Here is a 20,956-nt window from a genome sequence, read left to right as displayed (position 1 = left end):
CCCCCCCCCCGCCCCCCCAAACAGCCTGACCTACCAGTTCCACCACATTCCAGACCCAGAGTAATGCCACACCCTGTGCCAACCTGGTCTCCACTCTCCTCAGGAATGTCCCTTTAGAGCCACAGATAATGGGTCCATTCTCCTGAGGCCATTCCGAGCATGGGGCTCACAGCAAGGGACTTGACTTGCCCCTGTGGACCTCCTTCCCTGGCTGCTGAGGGTGGGGACCCGCTGGGACAGCTGAGTTCATGGCACCACCCAGCTGCTGCCTCAGCCCTTCAACCTTTCCCTCCTAGTTTCCTACTCCAGGAGCGCCCTGAATTCCTCTGCCCTTCTCTAGCCCCAGTACCTTATTCGTTTAATGAGACACATACTATTACATTTCACAAACGCGTAGTGACTACTCTAGGCCAGGCTGGGTCCTGAGGCTACTGCAGGGAACAAGACACAAGTTTAAACAGATATTTGCAGGTGAGAAAGGGGGACGCCCACAGTAGGCATCAACTCTGCCTGAGGGGGCTGGGGTATCTGAGGTGGCTGCCTACTGAGGAGGTGATGCTCAGTGTAGGAGGAGGCTTGTTCCCAGGCTCTGGGTCCCAGAAGTCTACACCTTTAGCTCTTCCTTGATCCCAAGAGTCTGTCCCTGGTGCCATGGCAAGCACCGTGGAGTCAGACCAAAGTGAGCATCGCGACTTACCGACTAGGTAACCGCGAGGGAGCTGCTAGCTCTCTTTGGACCTCAGTTCCAGGTAAAACGGGAACAATAGCAGAAGCTGCCTCCTAGGATTGACGTGGGAGTTAAGGGAGCGGGGCACGGGTGGTAGGTAAACACAGGTAATTACGACTATAACATCCCAAGGGCGTGCATCCGGACACCGTACCCCTCCTAACTCCACGCTGGGTCAGTGGTACCTCAGATCCTCGCCCCTTCAAGGACCGCTGGAAGCCAGAAGGGCGGCGGGCTGGGTTGCGAGCCGCAGCCGCATTTCCGGGCTGGCCAGAGCCGGGGCCGGGGGGAAGGGCAGCCCGGGCCTGCGCTGGCCGCTAGTGACGCGCCCCCTCATTTGCATGCTGCGCGCCGATTGGCCACGGCGACCGCCGAGACCAGAGGCCGGTTCCCTCCCCCTCCCGTCGCAGCGGCGGCAGCAGCTGGTCTCGGTGTAAACAAGTCGCGGCGGCTGCGAACCCGGGCCGGGGGGGACGGCGCCCACCAGGAGCGTCCCCCATTCCCAGGCCAGGCCACCCCGGCGGACCGGGCCCCCGCGCGCCCAGGCGAGGTGAGGCCCACATGGTCAGGGCTGCGCGTCGCCCCGCGCCCCCGCCCCGCCAGCGAGGACTGCCCCCTTCCCCCGGCGCCCGTACCCCATCCCGCGCCCCAGGTGAGCCTCGGGGTCTCAGGTAAGGCTCCGCGATGCAGGTAAGAGTCTCTTGGCCTCAGCGTCCCCAGGTAAGAGCCCCTCCCATCCTAGGGGACCCTCACCTTCACTGAGGCCTCCAGCCTTCTCCAGGTGAGGGACCCACGCCCCAGGTGAACTCCCTGTACCTTAAGTGAAGTCTCCGCCAACCCTCCTTCCCACCCCCCGCGGTTCAGAGGGCCAAATTCCTAACTCCTCCATGCTCCCCCTAAACAGACCTCTGACAGCTCATCCACGCTAAAGCCCCCCTTTCCTCCAGCTTCAATTGCCAGGTCAGCAGGGGTGAGGCGGAAAGCAGGTGGGTGACTCATCTTGGGCTCCTCCTAGCCTCAGTTTCCCCGCTGCTACAACTTGAGGCCTCTTCAGTGAGTCAAAACTGAGACAGCTCTGGCCCCCGGAGAGGCTGCTGGCTCTGGGGAGAGGAGACAGCAGCCAAGTGTGACAGAGAGAGTCCCCGTGGCCCTGGGTGTGCCTGCGTGTGTGTGGCCTGGGTACTGACAGTCCATTCCCTCCCTCCTCATAGGCACTGGGCTCCCTCTGCTCCCCGTGGGCCGCTCCCCGCGTGGGGCCACTGCCCCCGGCCCCCGCCATGGTGCGGATTTCAAAGCCCAAGACGTTTCAGGCCTATTTGGATGATTGTCACCGGAGGTATAGCTGTGCCCACTGCCGTGCTCACCTGGCCAACCACGACGACCTCATCTCCAAGGTAACCACGTCACAATTTGAGCTGGAATAGGAGGCTAGAGGGGCTTCTTGGCAGCCCCCCACCAATAGCCCTGACCCCCTCCTCTCTCGCTCCCACCCTTTAGTCCTTCCAAGGAAGCCAGGGGCGTGCCTACCTCTTCAACTCTGTGTGAGTATTTGGCTTCCTATATTTCTGTCCCTGACCTCTGACCTCTGTTGTGACCTGTGACCCCTGGCACCATGCTGAGACTCCCAGCAAAAAGTTATGATGATGGCCCTTCTCTTGGATGCTAAGGACAGACACAATTGGATGCAAGCTAGAAAGGGAGAGCCGTGTGATGGCGGGACCCTCCCTGGGACTGCCCCCCCCCGTCCCCCCACCATGTCCCCACAGGGTGAACGTGGGCTGCGGGCCAGCCGAGGAACGGGTGCTGCTGACAGGCCTTCATGCTGTCGCTGACATCCACTGCGAAAACTGCAAGACCACTCTGGGCTGGAAATATGTGAGTCAGTGACCTCTGACCCCAGGCTAGCCTTTGACCTGTCCTCACATCACACACCATCATCTGGCAATCTTTCAGAGTGTACAGGCCCAGCTCACACGAGTCAGATTGTCTTTCCATCCCTTGAACATGTTCTCTCCTCTCACATCCTGCAAGGGTTTTTTTAGAATTTTTCTCTTAGCCCATCCCTCTCCTCGCTGGCCCAAGCACCCCCATTTTTGACATGAGGATATAATCAGAATTCCCTTGTATTGAATGCTTATTGCCACACACTGCTATGTGCTTGGCGTATATTATCTCATTCAATCATTACAGCAACCCTGTAGGTAGAGTCTATTATTATCTCCACTTTACAGAAGAAGAAAGGAAGGCCCAGAGATGTTAGGTCCCTTGTCCAAGGTCACACAACCAACTGGTAAGTAACAGAATAGGGACCAGAATCCTACTTTTGTTTTGTTTTAACTCCAAACTCTCGACCCCAGCTTCTATTCAGAGGATGAGAGAAGTTGCCCAAGACCCCACAGTAGTGTGTGGGGAGCTTGGGTCCACGCACCTGCATTACCACTGCTCTCAATGCCACGGCTGCTGTGCAGGGTCTGATTTCACTACACTGAGTCGCATTTCCTTATCTGGCAGTGGAGGCTAAAGCCACCCCCCTGGCACCCAAGATTGTTACGGGGATCAGATTAGATGCAGCAAAAGATGTGCTTGGGAAACGGCAGTCCCTTGGAGCTGTGGACGCCCCTGGCAGAGGCAGGCGGACAGCCCTGACCTGGCTTCACCCCTGACCCTGTCACACACTTGCTTTGTGTCTCTGGACAGGTGGCTTGGCCCTTTTGGATCTCTGTGAAATAAAGAGGTGGACTAATGTAGCAGTGAAAACCCCACGTGCTTGCAGGGCCAAGCAGATACTGTGGCCCCGGGGGAGCAAGGGATGGGGCAGTCTGGGAAATCGGCGTGAGCATGGGCTGCCTGTATTTTCGTATTTCAAAGTTATTTTTATTCAACTCTCTGCTGGCCAAACAAAACACATGGGTAGTCCAAAATTGACCCTCAGGCTCTGCATTTGTAATCCCTGGGTCTTTTAGAAACTTCCATATTCTCATTGTTGGAGCCAACATTAGGACTTAAAAAGTACCCATGATTCAGAGAGCTCTGCCTATCCCCTGGTAGTGAGAAATTTGGCCCTGCTGCTTATCAGCTCTGTGTCTGTGGGCAGGTGGGTGGCTTAGTTTGTCTGGGTGACAGTTTTCTAATACGTGAAGTGGGGCCAGTCATATCCATGCTCCAGCCCCTATCCCTATTGATAAAGGCCTTGCTCCAGGGATGACGGCCTCTCCCCTCCTTTCAGGAACAGGCCTTCGAGAGCAGCCAGAAGTACAAAGAGGGGAAGTACATCATTGAACTCAACCACATGATCAAAGACAACGGTTGGGACTGACCCCTGTTCTTGCCACATGTGGCTCCAGCCCGGCCTGGCCGCCAGGGGGCGCCTCTGGCTTCCCTCCGCCCGAAGGGAGCTCTGGACCCTCGGAGCCCCTGTCAAGGAAGGATCCAGCTCCTGTACATATATTTTATTGCATGCACTGTGACCTTGGGGGGAGATCAGAATCTGGTGGACGACACCCCCGCACCTTCCTGCGATCTGGCTGGCTTGGATCTCATTTTTAACCTCTTCCCGCCCCGCCTCCCCTATAGATATGGCCTGTGTGCTGCTCTCATAGCCCCAGTGCACCGTCTGCCCCGTGAACTCCCACCGGGCCCCTCTTAGAGCACGCGTGTCTGCTCCCCTTGTTCTGTAGCGTTTGTACATAATAAAAAAAAAAATGGAGTGGAGACAGCACCAGGCTCATGTGGAATCGGGAAGTGGGGACTCAAATGCAGATTCCTGCCTCTACAGACCAGTTTCCTTCTCAGCCCCAATGCGGCGACAGCGGGTAGGCAGGGCGATCAGAGGTGGGAGCCTGCGCTCCTAGGACCTGGCTTCAGCCATCTCTAGAACCCAGGGCAGGTCTCACTGCTCGTGACTCCCCAGCCCACGCTGGCTCCTTAGGCCTTGACTTTGGCTGATCTGCGTCTCCTCAGCCTTAGAGGTTGAGCAGCTCTCCTGAGAGGCAAGCGGCCCGCTGCCCTGCTCGTTCCAACTACAATTTCTAGCGGACCCAACGGCATCTGTCTATCTCCTCCGCGCCGAAGTGGGCGGTGGGACTGCTGGGAAGTGTAGTTCCCAGGGTTCCCCAGCACGGGACCTTCTGGGAAACCCATGAGCCAGCGGGTCAGACTATATTGCTGTGGGGACCTCTGAACTTTCGAGACTTGGATGAGAGTGGAGGTTTTTCAGAATGGGAACCAGGACGGACTCCAGGGTTCGGCCCTCAGCTGCGGACTCCAGTGCCCTGCATAACAATAAGCTCAGGTTACCTCCCTCCATCCCTGCTCTTTCCCTCCAGTCATGTTTAGTCCCTCCAAAACCCCGTCCTCCAAGGCGTGCGTGTGTGCGTGCGTGCGTGTGTGTGTGTGTGTGTGTGTGTGTGTGGCGGGGGTGGGGGTGGGGGGTCACCTGCCAGAAAAGTCTGGAGCTGGCAAGGTCTGCTCCATCCCCGGGTCCAAGCCCCACCCCTCAGTAGCTATCCCTAGCCGGGGCTCCCCACCCCCCCACCCCCCCGCGTGGGAACGGGGACCAGCTGGCCGGAAGCGCCAAACTGCGTCCCTGTCCAAGCCCTGGGGATCAATCAGGCCGATGAGTTAATTATGTAATGAGGGGGCAGGGGGTTGGGGCTAATGAAGCCTGGGGGGGGGGGAAGGGGAGGGTACCCTCTTAGACCCCTTCCAGGCCCCAAGGGTCTCCACCTCAGCTCAACTCCAGGGCCCCAAAGAGGGAGGGGCTGTGATCCTGGGTCTGGAAGGGGCTGAGCTGTGAGCTATAAAGGGGGCATCTCTCAACACCGGGGGACTCTAGACAGCGTGACTTGAGGCCAGACAAGATTACTCCATGTACCATCCAAGGGAGCTGTACCCCTCCCTGGGGACCAGCTACCGCCTTGGGCCCCCTCAGCCAGGGGCCGATTCCAGCTTCCCGCCTGCCCTGGCAGAGGGCTACTGCTACCCTGGTGAGTTTTGGGGTGCATTTCTGTATAGGGATTGGGAAGTGCCATGGCCTTGGGATGGCTTCTCATTCCCCACCCCCCAATCTCCAGACCTTGACACACCCAAACTGGATTGCTTCCTCTCTGGGATTGAGGCTGGTCCCCGCACCCTGGCTGCTCCCCCACCTCTGCCCCCAGTCCTGGGCACTGAGTCGGCCCCGCCAGCTGCAGAGGCCCTTCATTCACTCCCTGGAGTCAGCCTGAGCCTGGAGAACCGGGAGCTGTGGAAAGAGTTCAATTCTGTGGGAACAGAGATGATCATCACCAAAGCTGGGAGGTGAGGGGGCTGGGCCAGGCTCCAAGGACCCACTGTTCCTGGAGGGGGGTCTCTTGGAAAAGGCAGAGTTCCTGGTGATGGGGCTGGGTTTGAGGGTTCTTAAGGGGGCTATAGCTCTGCTTAAGACTGTGATTGTGGCCTGGGTCAGAGGGTTACTCAGTGACTGGTTCAGGGGTCATGCTGTGGCAGGGTCATAAGTCAGTCTGAGCCAGGGTCAGAAAGTCTGGTTGGGTTATAGGTTAGTATGCGGCCTAGCACAAGGGGTCCGTCTGTGACTGGAGCTGGGGTTCAGACTATGAGAAGGGTCAAGGGCCAGCCAGTGACCCTCAGGGACATCTGGCTAGGATCGGGATTAGGGTTGGAGTTTGTCATTATGCGACTCGGGACCGGTCACCCTGGAGGCAGGGATATTGTCAGTGTGTGGCCTCGTGGGGGTTTTTATCTAGGGGCCAGGAGGAGTCAGGCCTTTTTTATTTATCCCAGTGACGTCAGGGCTTTTTTATTTATTTATTTATTTATTTTTTCCTGAAGCAAGTTTGTCCAGCAGTTATAGATTCTGGTGCTGAAGATCAGGAGAAGAGACCAGGGTGGAGAGCAAGGAGGCTCCTGGCAAGATTTCCGGGAGACAAGTGTGTCACCCCTGTTTCTGCATATGGATTTTGAGGGGCCAGGAGTCGGGAGTCTGAGCTTGGCTCCAACCTGCTGTGTTACCCTGCCTGGTCAGATCACCTACCTTGCCTGTCCTGTTTCCTACCTGTAAAATGGGGGAAAACACGCTTCCAGACGCTGCCCTCAGTTTTAACGCCACCTCGAATGTTCGACTTCTGTCGGAGCTGGTGTCTCTGCCCCCTTGCCGGGGCTGTGCCCACCTCTGGCTCGTGGGTAGCTCCAGGCCTCTCCCATCCTCTCTCCTATCCAGGCGCATGTTCCCTGCTTGCCGAGTATCAGTCACCGGTCTGGACCCCGAGGCCCGCTACCTGTTTCTTCTGGACGTGGTGCCAGTGGACGGGGCCCGCTACCGCTGGCAGGGCCGGCGCTGGGAGCCCAGCGGCAAGGCGGAGCCCCGCCTACCCGACCGGGTCTACATTCATCCCGACTCCCCTGCCACCGGTGCTCACTGGATGCGGCAGCCTGTGTCTTTCCATCGTGTTAAGCTCACCAACAGCACTCTGGACCCCCACGGCCACGTGAGGCCCAGGCTGGGACCCCGGGATGGCGGGTGGGAGTGAGGAGCAGGGCTGGAGGTCACTCCTGTTTCTTCTCTCCCAGCTGATCTTGCACTCCATGCATAAGTATCAGCCCCGAATCCACCTGGTACGGGCTGCCCAACTGTGCAGCCAGCACTGGGGGGGCGTCGCCTCCTTCCGCTTCCCCGAGACCACGTTCATCTCGGTGACAGCTTACCAGAACCCACGGGTGAGTGACCCTGCTTGAGGGGGTGGTGGCACCCTGCCCAGGCTACGGGAGCTCTGACTGTGGATGTGTGCCCCCAGATCACACAGCTGAAGATTGCAGCCAACCCCTTTGCCAAGGGTTTCCGGGAGAATGGCAGAAACTGTAAGAGGTGGGCACCCTTCATTCTCACTCATTCACTGAACAAATATTTCTTAATTACCCACTATGTGCCACTATGCTGGATGCCAGGAAGATCGCGTTCAGTAAAAACACTGATTCGACAAATACTTAATTAGCACCGGCTCATGTGCCAGGCACAGTTCTAGGCACTGGAGGTGCATCAGTAAACAGAACAAACCAAAGCCCTGCCCTCACGGAATTGACACTCAGGTGGCCAGAGTAGACAACTAAATGAGAGAAATGATGTATGTCTAAAGGTAAAAGAAATAAAGCAAGATAGGAAGCACCGGAGTGAGGTATTTATTGGATAAGAGGCCTGGAAAGACCTCACTGAGAAGAGACGTTTGAGAAAAGACCTGAAGGAATTGTGGGAGAGAGCCATGTGGGTATCTGGGAACAGCATGCCAGGGAGTGGGGTCAGCGTGTGCAAGGGCCCTGAGGTGGCAACATGCCTCTGGTGTGTGGCTAGAGGGCAGTGAGAGAGGCAATGGGCAACCAGACAGATGACGCTGGGCAGCAAAGTTTTCGCTAGGACTTTGGCCTCTATTCGACTACAGCCCCCTCAGAGGTGGGCCTTGCCCTCAAGGTAGAAGAGACAGAAGTTCATCAAAGGACCCTCCTAACAAATGTGACAGTGTAACTGTTGACAAATGTTACCAGTTAGGGTGTGTGGTGCTGTGGGAGGTCGGAGGGCTTCCCTGAGGGAGTTATGCCTAAATTAAGACAAGAAGGATGAGTTAAACAGGTGAAGAGGGGCCAGAAGAGGGAGCAGAAAGGCTGGCGAGCAGAGACAGCCAGAGCGAGCAAGGTAGGGTGAGCCTGGTAGCTCTGGAAAAAGTTCCCACGGATTCGAAATGCAATGGGAAACGATCGGAAAATTTTCAGGGGCGAATAAATCCCAGCTTTGCTGCTACTTTCCAGTCATTTAATTATCAGGCCTTCAGTTCCTTCATCTGTAAAATGGGTATAATAATGACACACACCTGAAAGGGCCCCTGGGAGGGTGCATGCCTGGCACCTGGTAAGAACTATCATCATCATCATCACCACCACCACCACCACCACCACCATATTCCCCAGGGAGCGAGACGCCCGTGTGAAGAGGAAACTTCGGGGCCCCGAGCCAGTAGCCACAGAGGCCTATGGGAGTGGAGGTGAGTGTAGACCCAGTGGTGACAGGGCCAGGCCTGAGATGCTGGTTCTTCTTAGCCCAGCCTGTCTCTTCTGCCTCCCCAGAGGCACCAGGTGGTCCCTGCGACTCCACACTGGGTGGGGATGTTCGTGAGTCAGATTCAGAACAGGCCCCCGCGCGCAGGGACACTGCCCTGGTCCCGGCTCCTCCCTGTGCTGGGCCCAGTGCAGAGGCCTACCTTCTACACCCTGCAGCTTTCCACGGGGCCCCCAATCATCTTCCAACCAGGTGAGTAGGACACCAGGGCACCCAGCTGGGCTGTTCCAGGTGGGGGCAACCCCTCTCCTGTTCAGACCCTCTTCTCCACTTCAGGAACCCCAGCTTCCCTGAGGCTGTAGACTCTGGGCGCTCGGCCCCCTACTCAGCTGCGTTCCTGGAACTACAGTCTGGGCCAGGGGGCTCAGGGTACCCAGCCGCATCCCCAGCACCCTTTGCCTCACACTTCCTCCAAGGAGGCCCCTTCTCCCTCCCCTACCCTGGGCCTGGGGCCTACCTGGATGTGGTCTCCAAACCCATGTACTAACCATTGCTGGGCCCCTCTGCCTCCCCACCTGGGTGCTCCATCCCAGATTTCCAGTTCCCTTCCCCCAGGCCCGGAGCCCCCTTACTTCCACTGGCCCATCCCCCACACCAAATGGCTGCCTTGGGCCTCCCCCACCCCACTTCACACTTCGATTTCACTCCCACCCCCCTCTGGCTTCAAAGCTCTGGCTAAGCTGCTGGGAGCCCAGCTGGGGCCAGCTTCCCCTTACTGGGCTCTCACCTCGGTGTGAATGGAGGGAGGCTGCCTGGCCAAACGGGGGCCTGGGACCCGCACTGCCCACTCCTGGGGCCTCACCCTCACCCCAATGGGGCCCACACCAGCCTGTTCTCAGGACCAGAGTATTTTTGTTAATAAAACTCAAAAGACAGCAGTGCTCTTGAAACTGGGTGAATGGTGTTTGGTCCTGGGAGGGGCTGGGTGAGCAAAGGTTTTATGGGGAGGCCCCGGCCAGGTTTAAACTGGCCCTTTCCTGCTGCCTGACCTTGGACTCATAAATCCACCTGCCCTGGGCCTGGTTCCTCTTCGGGATAACGGAGAATCAGTGTCCCGACACTCACTGTTTTGAGAATTAAGTAGGGCCGCCTCTGAGAACCCAGGCCTCTACCTGGCACACAGGAAGAGGGGTCACTGTCAGCAGTTGGGGACCAGGAACCTCTCACCTTCTGCGGAGGATCAGGGCTCTGGACCAGGCAAGCCCCGAACATCCACCCCAGGCCCCAGGCCGTCGTCACTGCTCATCCCCCGTCAAATCTGACACAAAACCAAAGACCATTTTTTTTCTTTTATTAGAATTTTTTCTTTTTCTCAAAATTTTTATCTAAAAACAAAAAAAAAAAACAAACAAAGAAAAAAAACAAACAAAAAATTATTGGAAACTTCATGGTTCAAGTGGGGAGAAAGGAGAGGAGGAGCATGGAGCTGAGGCTCTGAGCCTCTCCAGAGAAAGTCCTCGCCCTCAAAGTGCCCTCTCTGGGGGAACAGCAAAGCTGGGGACAGCTCCCCACACCCAGCCTGTCTGGAGGAGAAGGCAGTCACAGTGGTCCAAGGGCCAGAGGGGCTGGAGGGGGGCAGGGGCCAAAGGAGTCACAGGAAGTAGTCGGCCACGGGCTTCTTGGAGGGGATGCCCCGTGTCTCTTGGGGAGCGGCCTCGAAGATGATAAAATCTTTCTGGAGATGCTCGTCTAGTTCCAAGATGGCGGCCACGTTCCCACAGCTGGAAGGTGGAGGGTGGCAGTTAAAGAGTGTGTAGGCCCACCCCCAACCCCAACCCCACCTTGACCTCTGGCCAGGGAAGCTCACCGGTAGCAGTAGTTGGGTGCTGACCACACAGTGAGCACCGTCTCGTTGAAGTGCCACTTGTAACCTTCCATCACCAGCTGATGAGCACGGCAGATCATGTCAATGTCATTGGCTGCGTTGAACTGGGCCACCACATCACTGCCAAACAGGTAGCCAGCCCCCCGGGGGCTCACGCCCCAGCCTGTTGTGTCTGAGGCAGAGGGAGGAAGGGGTGGGGAGAGAGTGTCCTCAAAGGAGCATATCCTGTCCCCCTCCCCCAATCAGGCTGGAGGAGCACCAGGGCCTGAATATATTCTGGGGGACCTGGGGGCCAGGACAGCAAATGCTGACGCAGAGAAGCGCCGAAGACAGGCTTTCCTGAGAGCTGGAGCCACCTCATAATTAGAGTGACCCTGTAACAGGTACACACGAAAGTAAAAGGTGCTCACAGGAACCACGTGGGTGGGTACAGCAGGTGGGAACAAGGGCTGTCACAGCTCGTCTGGCAGCGGTAACAGGACAGGCAGGCAGGTGGCAGGAAGGAAAGGAGGCTGTGTGTGCTATGTTGGAGGGAGCCCTGGGCTGGTACCCAGGAGACTTGGCTTTCAGTCTCAGCTCTGCTCTGGGCTTGCTGGAGAACCCCACAAAATGACGGTTTCTCAGGGGTCTATCATTCCAGGCACTTGACCTCTGCAGAAAACCCTTCCCGTTCAGGGAACCACTGCTTTTGTCCTAAACAGGCCTCTGACATACGGGCCCCAATTCCCTCTCTGAGCTCAAAGCACCCAGCTCCCCACACTCCTGATCAAGGGTGCCCGCGGGTCCACAGGTCAAGTGCAGACGTCAGTGAAGACCAGCCCGCCCTGCTCTTCCCCAAACTCAACAGGCCTGACTCTCCCTTCAAGGCACTTGCTTTAACCAAAGGACCCCTCAGGCTCTTGCCAAACCCAGGGTAATGCCCGCCCACCTGCCCTCACCTTCAGGGTCGGACCAGAGCAAGTCACACATGGGCCCATCATGAGGCACCTCTTGCTTCCGGTCAATTGTCCGGATCTGGTCCAGGGTCTGGATGGAGGGGGAGAGGCCCCCATGCACACAGAAGATCTACAGGGAGAGCAAGGAGGGAAGGAAGCTGAGGCCCAGCGCCCCACCACCCCAGCCCCGCAGAGCTGTGGCCAACATACCTTGCCATCGATGATGGCTGACAGGCTGAGGTAGTCAAAGATCTCAGTGCAGTAGCGCCACACAGTCACGGAGCCGTATTTGCGCAGGCACTCATCATAGAAGCCATAGACCTGGGTGATCTGACGGCTCTCGTGGTTGCCCCGGATCAGGGTGATTCGGTCAGGATAACGGACCTGGGGGGGGACCAAGCAGGGTCGGGTCAAGGCTCCATCTCCCTCCTAATCTCACACCTGCCGGTCCCATTCCATCCTTGTCACTACCCCCGGCCCAGATTCACAGCAGTCACCTCTGGCCTGAATGGTGTTACCGCCCCCTGCACGAAGTCCCCAGCTCCTCCTCCAGAGGATACAAAGCTGATCCCCCCTTCCTCTCCCAAAAAATCAGCTACAGACCTAAGGGCTCCTATTTCACCTGCCAGGGAAGACCAAGTCCTTCACAGGACATTCACAGCATTCTGGCCCCTGGTCCCATACAGCCTGCCTCTCACCTGGGGATGCTGTATCCAGCTGAACGCAGCTCCTTGTCACGTTTGGAACACAGTGACCCTCCATTTCCTCCCCTACAATGCCACCCTTCTGACCTCATACCTCAGGGACCCAATCAGGTGCCCCCAAGTCACGGAAGCTTCTCTGACTGCCTCCCCCCACCCCCAGCAGAACCTGTCAGCACCAGCAGCACAACTGGGGGGGTGGGCAGAGACGATGCAGACAGGTGAGGCCCAAGGGGGCCCAGGTGTGGGCTCTAGAAGCCAGCGGTCCCACCTTAAGTGCCAGCAGCAGGAGAAACGTTTCAACGCTGTAGAAACCACGATCCACAAAGTCCCCCATGAAGAGGTAGTTGGTCTCAGGAACATCGCCACCCACCTAGCGGGAGGGAGGAAAATCCTGCTTCATCCTCAACTGTTCTCTGCCCACTGGGGTGGCCCATTTCCAGTCAAGTTGAGGCCCTTCTTTCAAAGGGCCCACCTAACCAGAGGCCTCTTGCCCCCACTCCACTCAGCAGATTTAACCCTACCAGACCGCTGGACCGATTTTTCAGTAATTTCTAATCATATCTAATCATATCTGTGTTGTGTGCATGGAAAAGCACTCCAGGTACAACAAGCAAAATCCTGGAGTGTCTTACAAAGACAATCCATGCAAGAAGGTGAAGAGCAACATCTGGTGCTCACTTTGCAAGAAGTACCTCTGTGTGAAACAAGGCTCATCCTGCTGGGTGGATTGGCACACAAAGGTGGAATACTGGCGCTAGATGAAAGGTAGACCTATTTTCTACAATGTCTCCAAGTTCCATCTTATTCTAACCACTTGTTTGCATGTAACTAACATTTTTCTATATCATATTGGTTTTTTCTCTTTAATGCTCAGGAGCCCAGGTATAGGGGACAGTTAGGTTCAGGGCCTCAGGTCTGGTAGGGTTAAAGCTTTGTAGTCACCCCTCGGTGGTGCCCCTCACCTCGTGTTCCCCCCACTTACTCTGAACAGCTCCTTGAGGTCGTAGAACTGTCCGTGGATGTCGCCGCACACCTGGGCAGTGAGAAGGTGGGTGGGAACTCACGGTCCGAAGGCCTCTGCTCCCAGGGGCTATCTTGAAACCACCCACTGCTTTAGTAGATCCTTATCACTCTCCTCAGGGCCCCAGATATTTCCCACCCTAACTTAGCCTGGCCTGGAATCAACCTCCATCCCACACTGAATGTCAACTATTCTGTGGGCAAGAGCTAGACCTGCAGCTACTGGAGGACCGGACCCCCTCCTCGCCCTACTCCTCTCAAGGTATCTGGAATAAAGTTACTAATGACACAAAACACATAGAAGAAACACGTGGAGTAGAATCACTCACCAAATTAAGAGTCCACCTGCCCTGGCCAAGTGTATCCTCCCGACAAAAGACCCTTCCCATAACATCCATTTCTTATAGTGTGACTCCCTTGAAGATGGGGCTCCCCAGGATGAGGGGTAGAGCTCTGGAGCCCAAAGACCGAGGCAGGCTCTGGAGGGACAAGGGCTACTCACTGTGACTGGCGAGTCCACCCTCTGCACGTTGCTCTCCTCTACCAAGATCTCTCTGGAGACAGAAGACCAGGGTCACCACAGCCAGGCCAGCCCAGCCCAACTCCTGACCTTTTGTTGGGGGGGGAAGGAGGCTAGGAGGTGGTCCCTGAACCGCTAAGGGGCAGGAGTGAGGTGTGCGATCTCCCCAGGAGACACTGACCACTGCTCCACACCCTTGCGTGGCTCCTCACTGCCAACAGGTCAAAGGCCAAGCTATTGTTCGTTTCCAAAGCCTTTCCAGACAGGCTGACCTTCCCAGCTCTGCTGCTCCCCTTCACACATCTAGCACCCCCAGGAAACAGCTCTCCTCCCTGCCCCTCAGCCTGGAGCGCTCCCAGCCTGGGCCCTGGGCTGAGCGCTTATGCTCCCTTCTCTGCCCATCCTAGGGGCCTTCGCTCAGGCACAGTGGGGTGCCTTGGGGAGGCCCACATCAGTGTGGTCTTCAAAGTGATACTGTTGCTACTTTATTTCATTATGTATTTAGAGGAAGTATGGACTTTGTTCTTTCATCCCTCTTTGCAGTGAACGTGTTAGGTAGACACCCAATTTAAGTAGTACCCCATTTCCTGATTTCATCTTGATGAAAGCAGCAGCGGTAAACATTCTAGTTCACACCGTGTGCCATGATTGCAGTAAGAGTGTTGCGTAGATGAAGCACACCATCAAGCCACTACCCTCAAAGGCAGGCAGGCACTGTGACAGTTCCCCTGCTCCAATGAATGACTGCAGTCATACCCGCGGGACTGCAACCAAGGCAGCCCGCTCCAGGGTCTGGCTCTTTTCTCAAGCTACTGCGCTGAGGCCAAGCTCTGCCTCACCCTCGCTCTTCCTACCAGACTGGGGCTCCCTGAGCTCAGAGTTCCCTGTAGGTCCTTTGGGGGTGCTCCTGGAGGTGAGCCCTGGCTTTCTGGGGATGGCAGGAGGCAGTGGCGGTGGTCCCAGGGGCCATGAAGCTACTAGGCTCTCCCACCTGTGCTGCACCTGTATTCAACATCCTTCCCCATCAAGCGCTTATAATGACCTTTGCACCTGACTCAGGGAGGTTCTCTTCATCCTCATCTGACAGATAAAGAAACCAAGTCTTAAAGAAAAAAGGGGCAGAGTCAAGGTCACAAAGCTGGAGAGAGCCTGAACTGGAACCCTGGAACCCAGGAGCCCAACTCCCTGAGAATTTCTGCCAGCCCCTTCCAGACTGTGGGTCAAAAGCCAGCCTTAGTGTTAGCAGGGCCCCAGCACAGTCCGGGCACAAGTCCTGGCTTCGGACCCTAGCTCTGTCACCTGCAGCACACCACCAGCCACAGCACCAGCCCTCTCATCATTCACACCTGCTCACCTTTACTCCCACAACTAACATTGCTTCCCCCCCCCATTGGGGGAGGGGAACAGCACTGGGGAATTGGGGAAGGGGAACAGACAAGTAGCTGTCCTTTTGTTCTTCAGTCTAGTTATGGAGGACATCGCCTCACCAGCCCATGTTGGTATTATCATTGCGCTCTTCCCGGGTGAGGCAGATGGGTCACCGGCCACTGGACAGCTGCTCACGGCGTCTCTCAGCAGCTTACGCCAGCTGCCAGCTGCTCATGGTAGCTTACAGCAGCCCACTGCAGCTCCACTGCAGCCTACGCCGTCGCCGGCGACTCACGACAGCCCAGCCCCTGGTCGAGCTGTTGTTTACCATCTCAGCTATAGAGGACGCAGCGCCACCGGCCCTAATGTGGGGTCTGAACCGGGGCCCTGCCGCTCAGAGCTGGCGTTCCAAGCCAACTCTTAACCAACGCGCCACTTATCAAAGTGCCATGGCCTGTCCTCAGATATGCAGAATCTCATTTGAGCTTCAGAAGGATTTCGAAGCTTTGCGGAGGTAAAGTGACTTGACCAGTCATATGATGTACAGGTGACAAAGCTGGGATTCATGCTGAAGACCACCTGATTAAAAAACTCTCTGCCCTTTGAATATGCTGACTTTTAATAGGAGCAAGTTCAGCTCACACACTTCAGGACTCTGTAGTCCCATGGGTTTGGGTCTACACACCCTCAGAGCAAGCCAAAGCTCTTGACACTACCGGCTCTGGCCTGGGTCTGGGCCCCCATTGGGTCCCCAGGTGCTAGAGTCGGCCCTTCTTCAGAACTGGGCCTGGGATGACAGTGGTCAGCTCAGGCCTCAGTCTAGTACCTCAGAGCTCCATCTCAGTGTCAGCTGGGCAGGACCCTCCTATCCTTCAGTCCTCTACAGCTCCCTACTGCCTCTCTCACAGTTTAACTGTCTCAGCCTGAGCTTGGAGTCCAGTGAAAGGCCTGGATCCAAAGCCTACCGCCCCCGCAACCAGCCGTGAGGCCTGGGCAAAACATTAGCTTCTCTGAGGCTCGGTTTTCTCTTCTGTGAGCGGCTCACCCCTGCCCTGCCTATTCCATCGGGCTGCTGCAAAGAACAGTGGAGACAGAGTACATAACTTCGGTTATTCTGGAAACTCCACCATGCTATCCAAGCATTAGCGACCATGACCACCAAATTAATCCAGGTCCTATGGGGGGAGATAGGACTTACAGGATCAAGAATAGTGCCAGGCAGCAATGGGTTTTAGTTTCTAAAAGTGCCAGTCAAGACTGAGGAAGCAGGAAAAACATGGGAGAGCTAGACAAGCACTTAAAAAGGGGCCTTGATGGGCTGGCCCAGTGGCTCAGTTGGTTAGAAGTTGGCTTAAGAGCGCAAGCTCTGAGCAACAGGGCCGCCGGTTCGATTCCCACATGGGCCAGTGACGCTGTGCCCGAGCTGAGCTGTCGCTGAGCTGCCAACAGGTGGCAGGTGGCTCAGCTGGTGAGATCACGTGGTTCGACTCTCACATGCCATGGTGGGCTACGCCCACCCGCAACTAAGACTGAACTTGGCACCTTGAGCTGAGCTGCTGCCCGGATGGCTCAGTGGATAGAGCGTGTGCTCTTAACAACAAGGCTGCTGGTTCGACTCCTGCATGGGATGGTGGCTATGCCCACCCGCAACTAAGATTGAACACAGCACCTTGAGCTTAGAGGCTACAAACTGCCGACGGGAAACCAGATGGCGACTGGCGCCCTCCACGACAAAGATTAAAGAACAAGAACTTGGCTGGACCTCTCCCCAATTTCCAACACTGTTCCCCTCCCCAATAAAATCTTAAAAAAAAGAAGGGGGGGGGGCCTCACCTCATTCACCAAACCCACACAGGCCCTCTCTGGCTGCAATGGGTCTGTCTACATGGGGCTGCGCTAAGCAAAAAGTCTGACCGCCACAAGTTCAGAACCCAGCTCTGCCACTTTCTCTCTGGGTGACCTTAGTCAAGTCACTAAGCCTCTGAGTCATGGATTGCTGTTCTAGAAAGTGGAGCTGATAATTCCAACCTCACAAGATTGCTGTGGGGAGCAAATGGGTATAAATTCTTCGCTAGTACAAGGCCAGGCTAATAATAGTGGGCCTATTGTTCAAAATGTAGGGTAATTCGGCTGGCTCTTTCCCCACAATTCTGCAGCGTGGTGGAAGCCCATCAAACAGATAACTGGTCTCCCCACTGTTGCCCACACACGTCAGGGCCTCCACTCCTATTCTCATCCTGCTTGGAAAACCTTCCTCATGGGGCCTGCTGCCATCAGCTAGCCAAATTATTTTCATCTTCCAAGGCCACCTCCTGTAAGCCTTCCCTGAAGACTTCAGTCCATATCAGCAGTGCCCTAGTCCTACACAGTAAAAACAGGGAAGGATTGTTGAGCTCTTACATTGTAACAAAGCAGGATGCTAAGCTCCTCCCACACACCAACTTACCAACTCACTGACATTTCACAATCACCGTATTAAATCCTATTATTCCTATTTCACAGATCAAAAAACTGAGATCTCCAACAACACAGCTAATAAGTGGCAGAGTCCAACCTAGCCATCATTCCAAAATCTGGACTCTTAACCACTACATTATCCCACTTCCCACAGAACTTGAGAGTTGGGCCTGCCTTCCTACACTTAACTGTACTCTGACTTATCCGCTACCACGTCTTAGGCTCCCACAGTGAACTTGCGCGATCCAACTCCACCTTCTTGCATCATGGCCTGAAAAGGGACAGGCCTTGGAGAACTGGCTTCAGAGTCCATCCCTGACTTGCTGGTTGACTCTGAATCTGAGAGTCCTCGCCTGTAAAATGGGGACGATACCACCCAACCTGAAGGGTTGCTGCTGGGATTAAAAGAATTGTATAAACCAGAGTCTCTTTAGCCTTTCTGCCTTTGAACTTCTATTCTTGTGGACACTCCCTTTTACTATCTTACTCTTCAAGGCCTGCCCCCAAAGTTCAGTTCCTCCAAGAAGCCTTCTCTGTACCCCCAACAGAGAGGGCTGTGTCCCTGCGCTTCCTAAGAACTTTCTAGAACTCTCTTAACTCCACTGGAAACACAACATCTAATACTATCAGTGTCTTTATCCAGGTCTGTCTTCCCCCCAACGGACTGGTTGCTCCTGGAAGGAAGCGGCCCTCATCTGTTCTTCTCTGGGGAAGTTTCGGGGGTGAGCCAGGCCCCCAGTGCTCAGCTAGCTTTGCCCCCGGCCGGAGCTATGTGCAGCAGCGGGGCCCCCCAGCCCGAGGCCAGCGGGCTCACCTGGCCTTAGCGCACAAGGCCTTGACTTCGCTCTCCTTGATGAGCTCGCAGCGCCGCAGCTGCTCGATCTGCCGGTCCAGGTCGCTGATCTCCGCCATGGCCCACCCCCCCGGCGCGGGTCAGAGCCGGGGCCGCCGCCCCCTCCGCACCGCACAGGGGTCTCCTGGGAAAAGCGAAGACAAGCCCACATCAGAGTGTCCGTAGGGGGCGTCAAGCGTGTGTGTGGGGGGGTCAACTCCATCCCGGAGCTGGCTCGGTCTCCCTCATCTCCCCGCACAGCGCCCCACGGCCCTGGGCGCCCCCCGCTAACTCCCGTCGGACCCCGCGGTCCCACGCCAGGGACGGTGGCCTAGAGGGGTCTCCGACTCTTACCGCCGCTGCGACTTCGACTCGGGCTCTCGGGCTACTTGCTTTCCGCCTTCCCTCCGCTTCGGGCCGCCTCCACCGCCACTTCTACTTCCGGCCCCGCCGCGGAAGCAAAGGGAGGCCAGTTCCGCCGTGTGCCGGAAGTGACGTCATACACGCTCGCCCCTCCCACGCAGCTCCCTAAACCCCAGAGCTCCAGCCTAAGAATGGAAATAAGCCAAAGGAAGTGGGTGTCAGCCATGTGCGCGCGGAAATAATTGTGGGCCGAGCCGATTAGGACTGTGAGAGGCCCCAGACTCCTCTCCCATCTGTTAAAGAAACTGAGGCAGAGCTGGGGGCTCGCCTTGTAACTTTGTTACTTTTTTTTAATCTGTTTTCGTTGGCCTCCCCCATTACAATCCCCGAGGGATGAAACTTTGTATGATTCAGTGCTTAGAACAAGGCCTGGCACAGTAGGCATACATCAGTATTCGTTCAATGGGTGATTCCCAGCCCAAATCTTTTCACGGCCACAGAGAAATCTGTGCCATAGGGAGACCTCTGAAGTTAGAGGCAGAAAGGAGTCCCCCTTCCCCACACCAAGCCTGTGCCTCAGTCCACAGGACCTCCCTGATTCCAGAATGACCTCCCTACATCCCCTCAGTTGCTTTCTGTTGTCTGCAAGTTTTATTCCTTTTTTTTTTTAAGAGGAGGAAACTGACTCAGAGAGGGTAAGCAACTTGTTTATGGTTGCATAGCTAAGAATTTTGGGTTTGAATAAAGGTTGAAAATGGAACCCAGGAAAGCTGTCAATTTTCCTATCGCACACTATCTGGAACTCATTGTAAGAAATCCGACTCCCCAAACTGGTATTTGAGCTCCTCTGCTTCCTTAGTTTTTGCTGCAGGCAGAGGAAGCCATAGGAACTTAAGCAAACTTTGTGTCTGAGCCTTTGTACACAATGCTCCCTTTTGGAATGAATGTCCTTTTCACTGTCTTCTATTGACTTCAATTTTTATTTGCTTTACTTCAGATTCTGTTTGAGTTCAGAGTAGGCACAGATGTGCGAGCCAGTTTGGAGGGGCCCCAGGTTTGGTTTCCTATGTAGGCAACAGATGCCAATGTACAAAGAGAAGGCCCAAGTTCTTAACTCCTAGGTCCTAGGTAAGTCAGTTCTATGCAGATCACTACAGGCACATAGTAGGTGCAGAGATCAGAAAGGTCAAGACTATACACACACACACACACACACACACACACGTTTTTATTTTTTTCTCTCTAGAAGGGAGCTCAGACAGGAAAGCGCCCGTATCAGGAAATTTGGGAAATGGCAGGACTAACTGGGTCCCTGGTTTTGACTACGATCTTTAACAGCTGAGACCTGGTGTATTTACAGCTACACTCCAGCCTGGGTGATTAGGGAAGGGTTTGAGGTATGGCACTGAGGTTAAGTGCAGAGCCCTCATTCCGGCTTCCTGGAATGCAGCAGCTAGAGGCTCCGTTCTTAACCTGGAACCTGAGCACCAGCAACCGTTCTGGGTGTGTGTCTGCATTGCTGAGGAGTATTAGAGGATTCCAGGTCCTTCCAGGGATTCCATAGCCCAAGAAGACTAAGAAGCCAGTTCTAATCCCATTTCCTATTAAGATGGGAAAACAGACAAGGTTGACCGTGTAGTGTAGAGAGATATGTTAATAATCTCGTTTCCACCGAGAAACAGTGCGGTCTTCAGCAGTATTGGGAGTTAACAGCACCTCCTCATCTAGGACACTTATGTTGCCTGGCTCATAAACTCAGGGAGTCTTGGCTTTCGTCAGTGGCTGTTTCTGTCACAGGACCCTTCTGCACCCGTGGGTTCTGGGCCCAAAGTGAGGCTGAGCCTGCAGCGTCCCAAGACCAGCAATTACACACGCACACCCCAACTATTTGAGCCTTATCTGATGATGCTGGTAGAAGGGTAAGAGCCCTTGGTGGTTAGAAGAACATTTCACAGGCTTTCTGAAGCCCTGGGCAATTGTAAAACAAAGCAGGAAGGTCCCACCCCACGCCCTTCACCTTTTTCTTACCTGAGAAGGAGAAGGAAGAAGATAAAACAAGGGCTCTTTCTTCTGGGCTCTGCCACCTGCCCAGCCCCCCCCAGCT

General features: G+C 55.6%; 3 protein-coding genes across 7 annotated transcripts; 2 read left to right on the top strand and 1 right to left on the bottom strand.

The window, feature by feature from the left end:
• The first annotated feature begins 1,173 nt into the window (after positions 1 to 1,173).
• Positions 1,174 to 4,445, top strand: YPEL3 (yippee like 3). Of its 2 annotated transcripts, XM_019648398.1 has the most exons (5): positions 1,298 to 1,398; positions 1,939 to 2,121; positions 2,225 to 2,268; positions 2,494 to 2,602; positions 3,954 to 4,445. In XM_019648398.1, exons 2-5 carry the CDS (start codon positions 2,005 to 2,007, stop codon positions 4,041 to 4,043), a joined length of 360 nt encoding a protein of 119 aa, XP_019503943.1. In that variant the 5' UTR covers positions 1,298 to 1,398; positions 1,939 to 2,004; the 3' UTR covers positions 4,044 to 4,445. The 2 variants fall into 2 exon arrangements, with proteins under 2 accessions (XP_019503942.1, XP_019503943.1); XM_019648397.1 differs by having other exon boundaries at positions 1,174 to 2,121.
• Positions 4,446 to 5,445: 1,000 nt separating this feature from the next.
• TBX6 (T-box transcription factor 6) lies at positions 5,446 to 9,706 on the top strand. 4 transcript variants are annotated; one of them, XM_019648423.1, is made up of 8 exons: positions 5,446 to 5,712; positions 5,800 to 6,025; positions 6,945 to 7,212; positions 7,295 to 7,441; positions 7,519 to 7,589; positions 8,681 to 8,754; positions 8,837 to 9,020; positions 9,105 to 9,706. In XM_019648423.1, exons 1-8 carry the CDS (start codon positions 5,595 to 5,597, stop codon positions 9,313 to 9,315), a joined length of 1,299 nt encoding a protein of 432 aa, XP_019503968.1. In that variant the 5' UTR covers positions 5,446 to 5,594; the 3' UTR covers positions 9,316 to 9,706. The 4 variants fall into 4 exon arrangements, with proteins under 4 accessions (XP_019503968.1, XP_019503967.1, XP_019503969.1 ...); XM_019648422.1 differs by having other exon boundaries at positions 5,446 to 6,025; XM_019648424.1 differs by lacking the exon at positions 5,446 to 5,712 and having other exon boundaries at positions 5,937 to 6,025; positions 6,557 to 7,212.
• Positions 9,707 to 10,113: 407 nt separating this feature from the next.
• Positions 10,114 to 18,955, bottom strand: PPP4C (protein phosphatase 4 catalytic subunit). Its single transcript, XM_019648849.1, has 9 exons — positions 18,844 to 18,955; positions 18,472 to 18,634; positions 13,815 to 13,866; positions 13,275 to 13,325; positions 12,561 to 12,662; positions 11,799 to 11,972; positions 11,592 to 11,718; positions 10,636 to 10,825; positions 10,114 to 10,549 (listed from the first exon to the last, which is right to left on the bottom strand). Exons 2-9 carry the CDS (start codon positions 18,567 to 18,569, stop codon positions 10,420 to 10,422), a joined length of 924 nt encoding a protein of 307 aa, XP_019504394.1. The 5' UTR covers positions 18,570 to 18,634; positions 18,844 to 18,955; the 3' UTR covers positions 10,114 to 10,419.
• Between the last annotated feature and the right edge of the window lie 2,001 nt (positions 18,956 to 20,956).

This window comes from Hipposideros armiger, unplaced genomic scaffold, assembly GCF_001890085.2.
Source record: "Hipposideros armiger isolate ML-2016 unplaced genomic scaffold, ASM189008v1 scaffold_126, whole genome shotgun sequence".
Taxonomy (NCBI): Eukaryota; Metazoa; Chordata; class Mammalia; order Chiroptera; family Hipposideridae; genus Hipposideros; species Hipposideros armiger.
The sequence above is the reverse complement of the archived record's forward strand: the minus strand, read 5'-3'. Positions and strand labels throughout refer to the sequence as shown.